At 33.1% G+C, this 17,865-nt stretch overlaps 2 protein-coding genes across 2 annotated transcripts; one reads left to right on the top strand and one right to left on the bottom strand.

Moving 5' to 3' along the window:
* The first annotated feature begins 531 nt into the window (after nt 1-531).
* On the top strand, nt 532-1,980 carry LOC110788026 (GATA transcription factor 15). Its single transcript, XM_021992664.2, has 3 exons — nt 532-1,026; nt 1,161-1,280; nt 1,387-1,980. The coding sequence occupies exons 1-3, from the start codon at nt 1,006-1,008 to the stop codon at nt 1,705-1,707; spliced, it is 462 nt and encodes a 153-aa protein (XP_021848356.1). The 5' UTR covers nt 532-1,005; the 3' UTR covers nt 1,708-1,980.
* Nucleotides 1,981-11,381: 9,401 nt separating this feature from the next.
* Nucleotides 11,382-12,396, bottom strand: LOC110788027 (leucine-rich repeat extensin-like protein 3). Its single transcript, XM_021992665.2, has one exon. The coding sequence runs from the start codon at nt 12,302-12,304 to the stop codon at nt 11,756-11,758; it is 549 nt and encodes a 182-aa protein (XP_021848357.1). The 5' UTR covers nt 12,305-12,396; the 3' UTR covers nt 11,382-11,755.
* Between the last annotated feature and the right edge of the window lie 5,469 nt (nt 12,397-17,865).

The following is a 17,865-nucleotide window of genomic DNA, read 5'->3' as shown; positions in this document are numbered from 1 at the left end:
ACGTTTAAAAATAGACAAGTACTCCTATAAATCGTACGGAGTAGTTGAAATTAGAATAGTTGATACGAACATATGATCAATGTTTTTCTTAATGCAATAAAGCAAAATTCTACTAGTTATGTCATTGCCAAATAAACATAACCATTCGAAAATTAAATTTGTCCGTACCTCCAAACACGATAAACCGAACCCGATTTTCGATCTAATCCAAGCGTAAAATAAAATCGAAAATTTAAGCAAACTATTGAAAAGAAAATCAATGAATTATGCTTAAAACTCAAATCATGCATCAAAACCCAATAAAATGAAACAATTTTGACAACAAATACCAAAACTTTTGAAAATGGAGCCAAAACTGCCAAAACCTAAAGTCAAAAAAAAGTTTGGCGGGAGGGCTATTGTAAATTTGTAATAAAAAATTGAAAAATATTTAAATAAGAAGGTTAAATATGTAATTTAACAGGAGGGAGAAAGACAACAAACATTAGGGTTTCTTGTAGTACCTTGATCACTCTCAAATTACCCAAACGACAGCAGCCAAACGCACCCTAAGAAAAAAAAACCACCCTTTTATTTGCAGCTATTTCTTTCCTTCTATCCTCTTCCTTCATTAGGCTGCGGATAACTCTCTCTGTTGCTCCATTTTCTCTCTCCTCTTATATTTTCATGTCGGTTTAATCTCTACCCTATAAATCCCCCCTTTCTTATTTTTTCTCTCTTCAAATCTTCCCGCTCTCTCTCACTTTATTTCCTCTCTCCTCCATATTTGAGTGTTCTTACCTCCCGCTTTGATCACTTATTTTGATCACATTTATTCAACCCTTTTCCCCCTTTTGATCATTTTTAAAAAATACTGATTTTACTCTGTTTTTCCTAAATAGTTGATTAGGGTTTATTATTTCAAGGTTTATCACTCATCATTTGATCAATATAAGGGATACCCATTTTATTTCTGGGTGTTAATTTTTCTGGGTTTGTTTTGAATCATAAAATAGTTCAGTAATCATGGTGGATCTAAACGACAAAGTAAGTTGATCATTTTCCCTGTTTTTATTTTTTTGATTTTTTTTCTCTGTTTTTGATCATTTTTAACAAAAAATAGGTATGATTTGATGTGATGATCTTACTCTTTCCTGTTTTATTTTGATCAAATGGTGCAGAAATCATCAGAGCCAGATGGAGTTTCATCAACAGAAAGCCAAGGAAATGAGTTCAAACGATGTGCAGATTGTGGAACCTCAAAAACCCCACTGTGGAGAGGCGGTCCTGCGGGCCCCAAGGTACATTTTTGTTTGTTTCTTTCTCTCTCCTCAAAATAGCCGTTGGATCATTTCTGATCATTTTTCTGATAATGGGTTTTGATTTTTGAATGGCTATGATTTGCAGTCACTGTGCAATGCATGTGGGATCAGAAGCAGGAAGAAGAGAAGGGCAATTTTGGGATTAAAACCAGAGGAGAAGAGATCAAGGAAGATAAACAATGGCAGAAGTATGACATCATCATCGTCGTCATCATCATCATCAGAGAGTAGATTTGGTAGAAGTGGGTCCCCTCTTCATCGACGGCTGATAGCGCTTGGAAGGGAGGTGATGATGCAGAGATCAACGGTGGATAAGAAGCTACAGAGAGGAATGAAGAAGTTAGGAGAGGAAGAACAAGCTGCCGTGCTTTTGATGGCTCTTTCCTATGGTTCAGTTTATGCTTAGATTACTAATAGAAATAAAAAAAAAGGGTTATTTTTCTTCTTCTAATTCCATTTTAATCCTTTTTTACTAGATTTGGAAGGTGATTAAGGAGTAATTAGTAGTAATATTAGTATTAACTAATTGTTAGTTAGTGAAGTGAGTAAAAATTGAGCTTGAAGAATCAAGAAAAAGGGAGAAAGAAGAAAAAAAAAGTGATGCCCCTTTTTTTTTGTTAAAGCATTTGTGATAAAATTGGCTTTTTTGTGGAGATTGGAAGAGTAAATTTTCTCTTCATATTACTATCAAGTGTTCATTACAAATTCTTAGTTGTTTTCGGATATGCTCGGGTTTTATTTACGCAAACCAATTATAGGAACAAATTTAGTACACTGTGTTGGGGTTTTGGATAATTTGTATGATTGAGATTGATTTGATTACGGAGTATGTCACATTGACATTGTTGATGGGTCAACTAACAAAAGATACTCCGTATGATTTTTGAGCCGTAATAGCATATAATCATTGTTTGAAATTTGAACAAAAGAATATGATTTTGCAGCGGAGTGGCAGAATTATGAGTGTTGATTAAGGTCAAGTAGGATTTATGCTAAAGTATGTACGAAGTACTCCGTATTTTGTTTCTAATTGTAACGTGTGGCTATTTTATTGGCTTATCCTAATTTTGTTTAAGAGTGTTTTTGTCAAAAAAAATGTAGGATCTTCGGTGTTGGTATAACTCGAGTTAACTCCTTTAAGGATGAGTTAAGTTGGTTCATTATTTGAAAATTTAGGTTAACTTATTCTTATTTTCTTACAGGTTATGTACAGAGTAAAATAAAACCGTGTATTCAAAATTATTTTTAAAAAATTGATAGACTTTTCAAATAGTTTTAAATCGTTTCATTTAAGACTTTGCTGTGAAATTAATTGTGGCTTTTTGAATTGCCTTCACTTCAATAAATGACCATAAAATCCCCAAAAGACTGACTGGTTATGGAGTAGAAATTTAGGAAAACGGACCGGATTTTGAAATGGGTTTGTTTCAAATTCATGTTCTGTCAGTTCAAGGAATTTTACTTATGATTTTGATGAGGAATAAATGTTTGTCTATTGCCATCAATTTGGTTTCTTTCCCTTTACTACCTGTTCAAAAATTAAAATGTCACGAAGTACTCCGTATACATGAACACTGTTATATACTCCGTATTCCGTATGTCTGTATGTCCGTATTTACGTTTTGCAAGTCAATACGACAATAACTCTTCGTATTGGTTTGATCCGTGCGTGATTCATGGTTTGTAGACCAGTTCTTTTCACCTACCTATAATTCTATAAAACAATCAACATTCTGCTTAGTAGCCCGACTCGATCTCTTGCAATTGTTGTTCAATACAAAATTTTAATACATCATTCGTTCAGGAAATATCGCATCATGGTTGACATTTACTCCTCTAAATATTACTTTGACTCTTAATATCTCAAATCGTGTGCAAGTAAAATTTATAAAAAATTAATATTTATAAAATATATATACCGATACAAATCTAACATGATCCCACATGACTAAAATTTACGTACGTACGAATCACAAAAAATGACCAAAATCTTAGTGTGAATAGAGTAAAAAAATAAATGGTGCAATATTAAACGTAGGAAGTATAGTGATTTGGAAAGATCCTTTAGTCGTTCAATAACTTTCACAAGTCATAATATTTGAACTTGTGATTTTGAGTAAATTTTACTCCGTATTTGATTACCAAGTAGCCCGTAAAAGTACCTTCTTAAAAAGAGGAAAAAAAAAAGTACCCGTGAAACGTTAAATACCATAAATACAAAATTTTATGTATTGATATCCGGTATAATAGCAAGTAGGAATCTTTTATACGGAGTATGTATTGTTATCAAACGAATTTTAGTACATCTGTATACTTTTTAATCTGTTTCCGAGGTATAAATATACTCAGAGCAACTCTAATGGTGAGCTACAAGATGTTGTGGCTAAGTTTGCCACATCAAATTTCTAACTACAATTGATTAAAACACAAATTATCACATTGGTGGGCTACAATACTTTGTAGCTCTCTATAATTTTTAATTTAAATAATTTATTTATTTGAACTATACTCCGTATTTTTTTTGAGCTACGTAGCCCAAAATAGCTACAAGGTTTTAACAGCTGATTATGTCATTATTGTACCAATGGTGGGCTACCTGCTCACATGCTCATTTTTTATGTGAGCAGGTTCATTTTGTAACCATTGGAGTTGCTCTCATAATTCTCGTTCAAATGTCCAATAGCTCTTCAAATTCTTTATTTATGTGGGATGTTATTGAGATAAAGACCCATAGTAGCGTATGGATTGTGGGCTTAACTATAAACTAAGTCTTATTTAGTGAGTTGTGGGCTTAATTATTAACTTCCTACAACAACCCTAAGATAAATTGCTAAGACGATGATCATAATTCATAAGAGGACTTTTGCTACCCTCTTTCGGGTTTTCCCCTTTAAGCACGTGTAATAAATTTTTTTGGAGGGTATTCTATGTGTACCAATAAAGAGTTGGCTTAAGTGGTAAGTAATTTGATGTCGTTTAAGAGAGGTCTCGGGTTCGAGCCTCGCCGTATGCAGAAATTCTTGTCGGGAGACTCACCCACCATAAGCAAGGTGTGTGATCCGGGTCGGATCCGGACGTAGTCGGAGCTAAGCTCCGGTGAACTGGATGTGCCATGTGTAAAAAAAGGTAGTGTGTTATGAGGGAGAATAAGTTTAAGTTCGACCGATTGTCTGTTGGTTCAGTAGTGATTGTGGCTGAACTTGGTAGGGAGGAGCCTGTTCGATCCCCCGCAACAACAATTGGGAGGGGACCGAAACCTATGTATCCAAAACTCGCCCCGAATCGGATTAACCCTAAAGGTGAACCGGGTGGACAAAAAAAAAAAAAGTTTTAGTTCAAACAAATTGTTGAGTGGCTTATTGGCCCTTAATGTGAAAAAAGTAAAATAATAATAGAATCTTGATGTTGGGCCTAAAATAAGGTCCAATCGATTTAAATTCAAATACTTCAGGTCCAAGTATATCTCAGACCGATATAATCCACCGGTCATCTAGACCTAGCAAAATATGACACGAACCGAAAGTATAGAAAAAGTGATTAGTGTCATGGGATTACGATACGTTTCAATACGATACGTTGAGTCGATTAAAAATCGAGATTCCCAACACGGTTCAATCCATCAAAGAAAAAGGCAACAAGTTTATTTAATGTATTTGATAATAGACTTATAAAATGGGGCCAACTTTATTGAGCAAATACGACAAGCGGATACGGGTTAGTGTCAAAGAGTTCTTTGCACGATTAATTTAACGGTTCAACAGACAATACGTGTTTAACTAAACAAATCGGATTAATATTGAGAACCCATTTACATTCACCACGAACACGAACAAGATCCAACAAGACACGTTCGTCATGTCTAGTTACCCAAGTATCCAAGTTACGGAGTATCAAAATTAGATACAATAATCCAAAACCATGCAAACAAAGGGCCCAGGCTGCCGATGTTTTTCTTGGTTTAAATGGACCCAAATTTATTGCAGAAGTGCCGGCAGCTTTACTGGGCTATTGTTTTGGATCTCATAAAGTGGGCTTTCCGTCTCACGCACATAATCATATTCACATTGTTTTTGACAATGGGAGTGTTACTCCTCAAGTATTAAATTGCTAATCTCTATTCTATAAGGGAGTAGAGGTTATTTTAGTAAATACACTTTTTGTATCCCTTTAGAAAAAACTAACATGTCCCTATTAACCATAAATTATATTAACAATATGTATTAAATATAATAAAAAAGAAAAAAGAAAATCAGTCAATAGCCACAATAAATAACGTCGTAAAGGGAAAAAAATTAGAAATAAATAAAGAAAACAACAACAAAAAAAAACTTAATCACAGTAAATATTATGCGATCTAACTACAAATTACGCCACTAATGAAACAACAAGTAATAACCGGCAAAAAGTCCAAATTAAAAGGAAATATTTAAATATTTTATCACAGCTAACTTAACCTACCAAAATCAGGGCCAAGAATTAAAAAATAATTTTTTTAACGAAATACTTAATCACAACAAACTAGCCCACCGTAATGACGCAAAAATAATAAAATAAGATTAAAAAAAAGTCAAAAAGTTAATCAAATACCTTAATTTTCTCCTCCATAATGTTTGTTCGTTAATGTTAAGTTGCTAAGAACTTGGGAAAAGATGACAAAGTCCCTTATTTCTCTCCATATAAAAAACACTACGAATAGTCAAAGTAGATTATATGAATAGTGGCAAAAGTCCAAACGTTGCGAGTAGTAAAAAACCGGAGGAAGTATAAGACTAGTATAGTTATATCCAATGTTGTAATGAACTGTGATAAAATTGTTTATGCCAAATAAATAAATACTTAGTAACTAGTAAATATATAAGAGATAAATTTTGTTAGGAGTCTAAATAAATAAATAAATACGTAGTAAAAGATAATATGAGATAAATTTTACTAGGAGTCAACTACTTGTTCTATAATAATATAATGCAACAAAAAAAAAAAAAAACAATCTCATTGATGAAGGCTATTATGACGGAAGGTAAAATATTATATGACATGTTATCTAATTACCGACATGATATATGGAATGAGGTAGTCAATTATAACGACCTCCTCTCACGTCATAATTGCTCTTTTACGACGGAAAATCATGTTATCGTTAATACTTTTACCCCAAAAGTAACAAATCATGTATTCCCGTTGTAATTTTACTTTATTGACCCGTGTATCGCACGGACTTAATTATAGTATAAACTTGGAGAAAGTTATATCCAATGTTGGACGTAAAAAAAGCGATTTTTTAACATACTCGTAAAAATTGTATTATTACCCGTCTTATCATTACTCGTATCAGAAACTCATTTTTTGTGACTGGAACTAGTTGGTGATACTGATACCAAGCTATCCCACATAGTCGTTAGAGGTTCAAGGGTTTTCTCGAGGTAATAGCTACCACGCGTAGCAGATGTCGGATAGAGTTTAACGAGTTTGGTATTATAACTACTTAATTCTCGTATACTTTGATGAAATTTGATTTGAAATACAAATTGGCTCTAATAATTTGGTTTAGTGACAATAACCTTCCTTTGAGCCTTATCTAGTTATCTCTATACTTGTCATTGTGTGCACATGGATTTTTCTCCCAACTGTTTTAGTCTTTTATGTATTTTAAGAATGTTATGGGCCTTGACCCCTTGTAGCTTATCACGAGGTTGGCTAGTGGCTAGGCACAGGCACAGGCACAGTCAGATCCTGCGTTCTACGGTATCATACAGTTTATACGTACCTAAGCCTAGTTTTATCATGCGTGGTGTCTTATTGCGCTTTTCAAAAAATAAGTAGTCATGACACGACTCACGACTTGTCATGGTATTATACTATTATTTGTATGCCATGTTGCTTACGAGCTTTTCGCCCGTCTATTAACATCTTTTCGTGCTTGCCTCCCTCTCTTGAATCTTGGTGTATGAAGTTGTGACAACTGAGACATATATGTCATATATGTTGTGCATGTTGAGATTAAAATCTAAGGTTAATTTAGAAGTAAATTTGAGATTATAAGAATCAAGTAAATGAAGGGATAAGGAGAGAGGCACTTTGCTAAGCAAAGGCACATGGATAGACAGCTCACCAACATAAGCGCTGCCAACTTGGGTAAGTGGTCATCTCACTTGGCTTTAAGTCTTTAACTAATCACATCTCCCATTTATATTTATATTTATATTTATATTTATATTTGTACTGCCATTATTTGCACCACTCACCCATTTGGGCATTGTTCACCCCCCAAGGCAGGGCATTGTTTCCAACATTTCTTCTACAACATAAATGTGTATAAACAACATATCTTAATGCAATCGTTTTTGCCATGCTTGCATCCTCATCCTAGATAAGACTATTGTATTCTATTGTTTTGATTTATATATTGCTGGTTGGATAACTATATATCTTATAAATGAAATAATGTGAATTAAACAAAATCTAGTTAAGTTAAAAATAAAGATTGGATAAAAATAAATTACATTATGATGTTCCATATGACAATAAGGGGATTACTCCTTAATTTGCCTTATAAAATGATGACCACTCACATAGTCACACTCACAGTCACACGTGTTGTTTGGAAAAGCTCGTCTTCAATTAATTCTGAAATGTTTTGGCATCGTGCTTAAAACCAAGCCTATGACATATCTCAAGTTTGAATCTTCCTCTCCATTTACTATTCTATTGTTCTTTGTAGCTCATTCACACACAAAAAAAAACACTCTAAAATATAAATCGAATTAATTGTGAATAGAATGTGGACACGATCGACTTACTTCCGATGAAAATAATTAGTACATTACACATTATTTTGTACACATTGGTACAATTTCGCCAAGGAAATGATAATGAGGAAAGATTGAAAGAGAGAAAAAAAAAACACAAGGAGAAAGGTGGGCCATCTTCGTTCACGTGGTGGACGGAATCATGGACAAAAGGTATACCAAAGTTGACACCAATATATGAAAAAGGTTGGCTTTCGGACCCCACATTTTCTCTCCTCCATTTTTTATAAGTTGATGAATCAAAAATTCACATTTTACCTATTGTTAAGATACAAGATAATTTCATAATGAATATGTGCTACTTAATTAGAAATTACGTAGTATGTAAATTTTACGAAGATTGTTGCTAAGAGACACCTATTACCGATATTTGTGCTTTTTTTTTTAGCTCCTATCCCATGATCATGGAGAAAATATAGAAGTTACACGCATATATGTAATATATGAGTACTTGATCGATATATTTTCAATATACACATAAGAGAGTCTGACCACATAAACGTTGATATATAACAATATAGTTAGTAAGTACCCACTAGACTTGTAATTTAGTCATTATCCCATATGCACGTACTAACTCACATGTGGATTTACTATAGGAGATTCAATTGTTCAATTCTGGTAAATGGCGGCTTCCACAAGGCTCTTATCACATGCAAGAAGTGCAAGTATCCTCAAATACGCAAATTAGGCATGGAACTATGTGAGGGAGGCAAGACGCTATAGATTGTATCATCAATTCATCATCATCACCCGTAAAATGGCTACAAAAACTTAAATGTGATTTTATAATTCCAAAGAAAATGGATAAAAAAACAGAAAATTGCAGAAATTCAGAGAAGTTTCAGTAAATTGGGAACCCATCTGTCAGACTAATAACAAGATTATAAAATGGACTTTTCTGGAATCATCTAGACACTTCTCTCCTCTACTTGTACTTCCTTAGTTCCTATTTTTGATTTTTACGTAGGTTAGTCGACTTCATAGCAGATTGTGTCCCTAAATCATAATAATAGCATTCATATATTAAAATATATTATAGTACGTCATTAGAAGCGTTTTTTAAAATATTGTTTCATTCATATTCTCTAGCTTTTTATGAATTGAGCAATGTAGAAATAAGGGGGGTTGGTACTTTAATTAGTAGATTGTTTGTGTTTCCCTATATTAAATACGGAGTAGTGTATAACATCAAAAAGACACCTAAGCCTAAACATGACATATAGACAAAGATGGACATACTAAAAGGAAACCAGGGCAAATTTTTGAAGGATGAAGATTATACACTTATATCTTTGTCAAAGGAGAGAATTATTCCTTATGACAAGAATATAAAATGTTAGTCACTATAGCAAACTTTTATCGACAATGTCGTTAATTACTTAAATATGGAGTATGACTTGTTAACCTAACAATCAATGCAACGTAAACCTTGATATACATGTAATACACATAAGTAATTGATTAGAAATGGGGTCACCAATCAAATATTATAAGTTTATAACATCAACCCCCAACAATTAAACATTCACCTAACACTTTATTTTTGTTGCAAAAAATAAAAACACACTTTTATTTCCGTTAAACTTGAAGTAGCATTTTCTTTATAAGGTAAGATGAAGTGTCTTATTAGATCAGAATTTTATAAGTGCGAACCTTACCTTGTATTAAGGGGCTAGACATTTTGAGGTGGAATGATAAAGAAAATCCTCCTTAATGTCCCTAGTTTGGTTGGAAGGTGAAATTATTTTTCACTAAACCAAGGCATTGTCTACGTCAGAGGACCAATTCAACCAAAAGTTAAGCTGATGGTTGTACATTCTGGGTCAAAGTAGCATATATATTTTAACTTACACTTCAAACATGTACTATATGTCTATATATACTCATAGAGTGAGATATTGGATGTATATACCCTTGTAGTACCTCTGTTTTTTTAAAGTACTTTCTCCTTAAATATGTGTCCAAGGTATGAAAACTTTGACCATACAATTCTCACTATTATGTACACCAAAACGTTATCATGTAAAATCTTATTAGATTGGTTTCGGTGTGTATTTTTAGAATATCATTTTAAAAAAAAAATGATATACGGATTTAGATATGTTAGTAGTAATTAAATATTACATTAAAATCCGTATCAATAATAAGCGTAAAAAACTTTTAGGAACAGGATACAACAGACACATTACAACTTTGTAACGCGCCCTTGGTTTTGCGTTTATAACGTAAAGTTAAATTTAGAAAACTAAGGTTACTTTCAACTTTACAAGTTTGATTTAAAGTTCAAAGCACTTTTATTTAACCTGTAAATCTGTAATATTGTGATACACTCATAGTCTCATACACATGCACTACAAAAGTACAAGAGCTTTTGCATTTTACTACCTATACAATTGATAACATTATAAATTCTGAAAGGAATGGCTAAAAAATTATGTAAGCATTTAGAAAAAGGAGAAAATCAAAGATAATAGGGGGTGACAAATGACATTTGACATTCATGCATAATTAAGACCCCACTTTCTGTTTTGGCAATATGAAAGAAAAAAGAGAAATAAAATATATAGTGTTTTAATGACCGACCTAACCTTAGTCCAAAAATCCTACTTGAATTTTGTTTAATTTACCCATACATTTGTTTTTTTTGGCACCATACAAATTACAAATGGAAAAGAAAAGATTCGAAACCTTTTACCTATTAACTATTAAGCCATAACTATTAAGTCAAGACCTTATTGAGTCCAGAGGCGGAATTAGACCTATGATATGTTCAAGTATTAAATATGCACTATAAAAGCACATGTGTAGTATAGTTCAAGTGGTTATTTTCTTTAAAAATTGGAGGTGTAAGAGAGGTACAAGGTTCGATTTTTAGCTCCCTCAATTTCATACTTAGTTGATTGAGTCATTACAAAACCTATATGTACACTAAACTCGTTAAACGTCCATTTCTCTAAGATTTTTAAAAGAATAAAGCATACTTTAGAAAAGAAAATATAACAAGAGAGAGACCATGTTTCATTATTCTCGTAGATTCTCAGTACTAAGTAATACACATACACATACATCAGTGTCACAAAAAAGAGAAAATTAAATACTACTTTATTCGTTTCGATTCGTTAGACTTGAACACCGTTAATAGCGTAATTTGAACTAGTATTTAAATAAATACGATTAAATTCGAAAAAATAGAGTACGAGTAATAATTAATTGGAGAGCGTTACATGTTACAGTACAACTTTCAAAGAATTTCTTTGATGGAAACAGCTAATAACAAAAGTTAATTATGACTATATTATTATTAATTTATTATGCAATATGTAGGAGTAAATAATGATAATTCTAAATAATCGTACATAAAATTACAGGAACAAGAAAGTGAAATTAAAGAAAATTAAAGAAAAAGAAAGAAAATACTACCCTTTTTACTTTTCTTTCAGTGCCCTCCTCAAAGTTACTTTCACCACCTTGGATCCCGAGCTTAGTCAATAATGCAAGGGCATTGTCGTCATTTCGCAGCACCTAACTTAGCTCAAAGCTCAAAACTCTTCCCTTTTTGCATCAGATCTGTACAACTTTGCAGTTGTTATTTTACTTCTTTTTTTTGGAATTTTTATTAATGATGCTATAATTTGATTTATTTATTTATAGGAAAAAGAAGGAGAAAAATAGAGGCAATAAAAATGAACAAAAAATGGAATTTCTAAAAAGGGTAGAACCGGTATTTCTCGGAGGAGGGGAATGGTAGTAATATGGGAAATAAGGAACGATCGGATTAGGAGGGGGTGGCGCTGGACCGTAATGATACGGCGGCGCGTAGTAGTAACCTCCTCCTCCGCTGCTTCCACCGCCGCCACTAGGTGGTGGGTAGACATAAGAAGGCTGAGAAGGCGGAGGAGGAGATGAGTAGTAGTAACTCCCACTAGTACCACCGCCGCCGCTGGATGGTTGTGATGGTGGAGGAGGACAACCAGCAGTGGTGGTGGCCGGAGGTGGTGGAGACGGCGGAGGAGGAGATGGAGGTGGTGGGGTTGAGGAAGGGTAAGGGTTGCACGGTTGACATGTGTTGCACATTGTGCAAGCGACTTCGTAGTTGGCGACAACACGGAAGTTTGCGGTGGTGAGAGGGAGGATGTTGAGGAGGAGGAGGAGGAGGATGGGGAGGAGAGAGAGTGGTTTCCGGTGGTGCTCCATTTTGGTGATAGAGGAGAGAGAAAGAAAGAGAAGAGAAGAGGAGTGAAGTGAAAGTGGGAGTGGAAGGGAGTGATTGTGGTTTTATGTATGAAAGGAAGAAAGAAGGTGGATGAAAAAAGTATGGTGTGACTGTGTGAGTGTCTAAAAGAGTCAAAAGACACCGACATGGTTTACAACTGTGTTAAGTTTTTTTCACTTTCGGAGTTAATTTCTTTTCCAAAGTGACTGTTTTCGGCTCGGCTTTTGGGTAAATGTCAATTAACAGAGTTGGTTGAAATTTAGAATCAGTTACGAATTATGCTAATAATATTGTGTAGATCTGGTGAGTTGGCTGATTTTCTGTTTGAAATTATGATATGGTGTACAAAAATAGAAGTTCAATGTGCATTTTTTGTTTTGGACATAGATGTGCATTGTTGTTGTTCAATGTAAAAAAAAAAAGTGCATAGTTGTACATGAGTTTCAAATTACTTGTAAATTTGTAATTGTTTGAAGGGAAGTTCTTTTTTAAGCATTTTGATATGCTTAGATTACCTAATGTTTTAAAAATGATCACATTTAACGAAAAAGCTAGTAAGGGCAAATCTTTACAATGCTACTAAGAAAGGTAATTACTCTGTATTAAATACACTGGTATCTTTCAACATCTTTGTGAGGGGTTTTATTTTTAATTTTTTTTCCCGATAAGAAGGGCATGACCCTAGCTTGGTGAGCCTTTACTTGTGGTAAAAAACCTTTCATAATTGTATTTTTTTTCTATAATGGTAAGTCCTAAATTTTGAAACCCTTTTTGCGACTCAAACATTTAAGGGTGACTTGGTGAGACTTTTAAAAGTAACTAGTTATTGGCCCGGACAATGCCCCAGAGTTCTGGATATAGTTTGAGTTAATTTCTTTTACTTATTTCAAATTCACTTACAAATTTCTTTGTATATGCAGTTTAATTTGAGAATACTACGAATTTTATTATATATGTAGTTTAAGAATAAAATTGGTTAACAAACAATCAGTAAACTAGCTGGTTTGACAATATCCAACTATATGTACTTTGTTGTGTAAAACCGTTTAGTAAAGAACTATCAATTGTTGGTAAAATAACTATCATGGATACTGTGATACATTAATTATTGGTGGCTAAGGTCTTGATTATCGATAGTGGTAGATTTGATCAAGTTCCAAATTTTGTTTCTCAAAGTATAAAACAGTCCTTAAGTTATGTCTAAAATCCTCCCATGAATCATTTTTACCCCTATAATTTATGATCAAACCTCTTAAACTCAAACATAAACATTTTTATACTTCTACAAGCTAGGATAGTTCACATTTTATACAACATATAGGAAAGATTGTTAAGCTAGATCTGACCCATGAAACAATACGTGTGAAAGTCTCACATTGATAAAAAAAAAAAAAGGAGATAGTTAATCACTTAATAAGGCCGAGGGGCTACTCCCCTTATTGTCATATGATTTTAAGGTGGAACTTCATACGATCTAGTTAAGTGAATCTTTTCTCTCAGTGATCGTTACAGCCCAGACCCGTATTTAACAAAGATGTTGAACAAAAAGTGCTACTGTAAGAAACATTAAGACGTGTAAGAAAATGAATGGTTGGACTATGATGACGTGGAAAATAAAAAAGAAAATGGAGCAGAAAACGTCATAAAGACAAAGGGATGAAAAAACAATGATGCGAGGCGAACGTGGGGAGAGTGTATGAAGATACTCCGTAGGAAGGTGCCACTGAAAGACACCGTAAGAGTTTTGTACTCTCAATAATCTTTCTTAGCCGTCCATGGTCACCTTCTTTTAGTTACAGCGTTAAATACTTAAATATATTTGTTTTTGTACTATTTGTTGACTCATTTTATCTTACCATACTTCTTATTTCTACCACGTGTATCACGTAGTTGATCCACTTCATATAGCCAGGTAGGCAGTGATCTGTTCTGATTAGACCTGTCAAATGGGTCGGTCGGGTCGGGTTGTAAAAATTTACTTTCGGGTTCGGGTTGAATCGGGTCGGTCACTTTCGGGTTCGGGTTTACAAATGCTTGTTCAAGAACCGGAACTTTCGGGTTCGGGTCGACCCAACGGGTTGAGAGATTTTAAAACGCGCATTATATTTTCATTAATTTAGGTGAAAAATATACAAAATATTGGCACAAGTTAACAAATTTTCCTACGAAAGTTTATATTTTGTCAAATTCAATCATAAAATGGCGTATAATTCAAATTAAAATCATATTACACAGAACAATAGTAAAAACAACGTGTCTTTTATGCTTAAATTTTCTCATAATCTCATTTATTACTATAAATACAATGATTTTCAATCGGTCGGGTCTAAAACGGGTTCGGTCGGGTTTTGACCCATTCCTTTTCGGGTTGTTCGGGTTCGGATAAAATCGGGTTACGGGTCACAAAATCTTGTTCAGGACCCAGTATTTTCGGGTCGGGTTCGGGTCGGTTTTCGGGTCGGTTTTCGGGTCGGGTCGATTTTTGACAGCTCTAGTTCTGATCCAAATGATCCAGGCTAAATAATCTGATCTAACTCAATTGTTTTTTACTTTATTTCTGTTTAGTTAAATTCAGTTAAATAAAATTCAGAAGAACATAGCCTAAATGAACATGATTTGACCAAATCATATGCACATTTTCCATTTAATATATCCGTATAGTAAATCCGGTATACATATTAAACTAAAATGGTATTAAATCGATCCAAATCTATACAATGGCGGAGCCAGGAATTTTTTTTTGGGGTGTCGGCAGTGGCGTTCCCAGAATTTTTAGAGTGTTGTGTCCGGTGATCTTCCACAACACACAATATATTACTAAAAAAAATAATTCGTACTAAAATTAATCAATATTCATATTATAATCGTACAAAATTATTACAATTATTCTCTACGGTTTTCACATGTGTGGTGAAAACTGAAAAGAATAATTTAATTAAGAGGGCGGGTGTTTAAATTCAAAACTCTAAGTGACCAGTTAGTCTGGTCTCTTAGGATATACCCCTATATTTGTTCATAACTCTAAGAGAGCAGTTGTTTCTAAAAGATGATCTCTTAGGATATCTCTATAGTATACCCTATGTCTTACGTGCGGGTGTTTTAAATATAACCTAAGAGATCGGTTTTATATATAAACAGGTCTCTTATCTTTCATATTTTTTTTCCAATTTTTTTCCTACTTGGCTCCGCCACTGAATCTATAACTAGTATTTAAAAAGGAACACCATAGATTATTAGAAGTCATGTGACATCTCTCTTGTCATTCATCATTTTATTTTGTTTTTTTTCCAATTTTTCTTTATTGTTTATATGATTTACAACTTCTAATGCCTCTTCCACTCCATTTTCCTTATTCAACATCAAGTTATTAATAGTCTAATATACTCATTAGTCTCTTCCACTCCACCCCTTCAACATCCAATATTTATTCAACATATAATTTTTATATTTTTCCAACCTTCAAATTACACCTCTATTTAATTCATATATTACCAAAAATCACAAGTACTCACTAATTAAAACTTCAAAAGACATCTGAACAACCACTATACAACTGCTTGTTATATGAACATGCTCAAAAGCTAGTTCATTTTAATGACCTGATTCACCCGATATGATTGAACAAAGGCGCTAAATTATTCTATATGATCTAGAGTTCATTAATGTTGGAGGTTGATTATATATCTATCAATCCGTGAACTATGGACCGTGGTGCACATAGATCATGGTGCACCAAAAGAACATATGTGCATAAGCAAAAAAAACATGACACTACGACAAAAGAACATGCGATATAATATTTTACTTTTTTATTATAAAAATAATATATTATTTTACTATTTATTAAAAACATAAATAAAAAAATACTCATGTTCTTTTCTCGTAACCAGATGTTCTTTCAAGTATATATACTAGTGTTCTTAAGGTGCACCATGCTCTATGTGCACCATGATCCATCTTCTAAATTGCGTATATCTAGGCGGTCTAGCTAGCGTCTCTAACTCCTTACCAAATTGTTATTGCTTTATATTATTGGTACCAACTTCGTACAGTAGTAGATAACGAATAAAATTCTATCTAAAATTCTTAATTACATATGGTGTGCAATAAATATTGTTAGGCGGAAGTTAATATTAAATACTTAAACGTGCGTTATTTACCTTTTTTAGTAATATATTTTCTTTTAAATAAAAATTGCCCATTCAAAAGCATGCATAAATTAGAAAGGAAATCATTTAACTATTCAAAAAGCTATCCATAAAAAAATACTTAATTATAATATAAAAGTCAATGAAAACATATCAAAATAATAAAAAATTGGATAAATGTTAAATAAAAAAAGTGGATAAAAGTTACCCGATATACATGATATGTACAAGACTTATTGTAGTTTATAAATACGGAGTAGTTAGAAAAGAAACCCATAGCATGTAGGATGTCAAATAGCAAATGGCAACGAACACATCGCCACCCACAATGTAAATACTGGTGGAACAAGACAACAAGAGTTTGCCAAAGCTAATGCAAACATACTTTTAGTGGCACAAGATCAAAACTAATGGACAATATAATGCACTAATTAGGGAATTGATCGAAGCATCCACCTGGACCATATCAAGGAAATTATTTCTACATAGTTGGATTCCTTGGAGTTCCTACGTTATAAAGTGTGTTAGGCTCTATTTTATTGGACTTATTTTGACTGAATTTATATTATTTGAACTTAATTAAACTTATTTAAATTTATTTTATCCGAAATGAACTTATTTTGTCTAAAATAAACTTATTTATGTGTGAAAATGTCCGAAAAAACTTATTTTTGCTGAACTTATATTATCTGAACTTAACTAAACTTAACTGAACTTGTCTAAACTTGTCTAAACTTATTTTATCTGAAATAAGTCAAAATAAGTTGAATAGAACAGAGCCTTAGTATTGTACTCTTTATAAACTAAGTGATATCTCTAGTAACACTAATAATTGGGGTGATGCATGTAGGCAACTCATATCGAGTTTGACTAAGCAGAAATATCATACACGGAGCAGGGCCGGTTCTGGGGCAGCGCGGGGTGAGCGACGGAACAGGGCCCCCAAATTCTAACTTTAAATATAGTGTAAATAGTCTCCTAAATAAGCATAAACATTAAGTTGGAGCATTGGTTAAGGTAATATGCTAATAAATCAAAGGTCCTGGGTTCGAAACCCCTCAAATGGAAGTTATGTTTTTGCTCGCTTGATTTTGGGACTTTGACTTTTCTTGAGCTTTTTTTCGGAAATTACAATGATTATTTCCTTCAGTTATGGGAACTGTCGTTCAATTTTCCCCAACTTGTTCAAATCATTCAATTAAATTTCATCCATTCTTCCACAAATCTTGTTCAAATTTAATTTTATTCTTCTTCCCCAAATCAAATTTCGTTTAATTTTTTGACAATTCTTTTGTAAGGGGTGGTTTTTTGTTTAATAAAAATTGAATTTTTGATTAAAATAATGAATTGAGGGCCCCATTTTAAAAATAGCACAGGGCCCGATTGTTATGGAA

Source organism: Spinacia oleracea, chromosome 3 (genome assembly GCF_020520425.1).
Source record: "Spinacia oleracea cultivar Varoflay chromosome 3, BTI_SOV_V1, whole genome shotgun sequence".
In the NCBI taxonomy this organism is placed as follows: Eukaryota; Viridiplantae; Streptophyta; class Magnoliopsida; order Caryophyllales; family Amaranthaceae; genus Spinacia; species Spinacia oleracea.
The sequence above is the reverse complement of the archived record's forward strand: the minus strand, read 5'-3'. Positions and strand labels throughout refer to the sequence as shown.

Bases quoted from the DNA above. Each gene is read 5' to 3' on its own strand.
- LOC110788026 (XM_021992664.2), top strand. From the start codon at position 1,006: ATGGTGGATCTAAACGACAAA. The intron at 1,027-1,160 runs GTAAGTTGATCA...CAAATGGTGCAG, and splicing joins TGGTGGATCTAAACGACAAA to AAATCATCAGAGCCAGATGG. The intron at 1,281-1,386 runs GTACATTTTTGT...TATGATTTGCAG, and splicing joins GCGGTCCTGCGGGCCCCAAG to TCACTGTGCAATGCATGTGG.
- LOC110788027 (XM_021992665.2), bottom strand. From the start codon at position 12,304: ATGGAGCACCACCGGAAACCACTCTCTCTCCTCCCCATCCTCCTCCTC.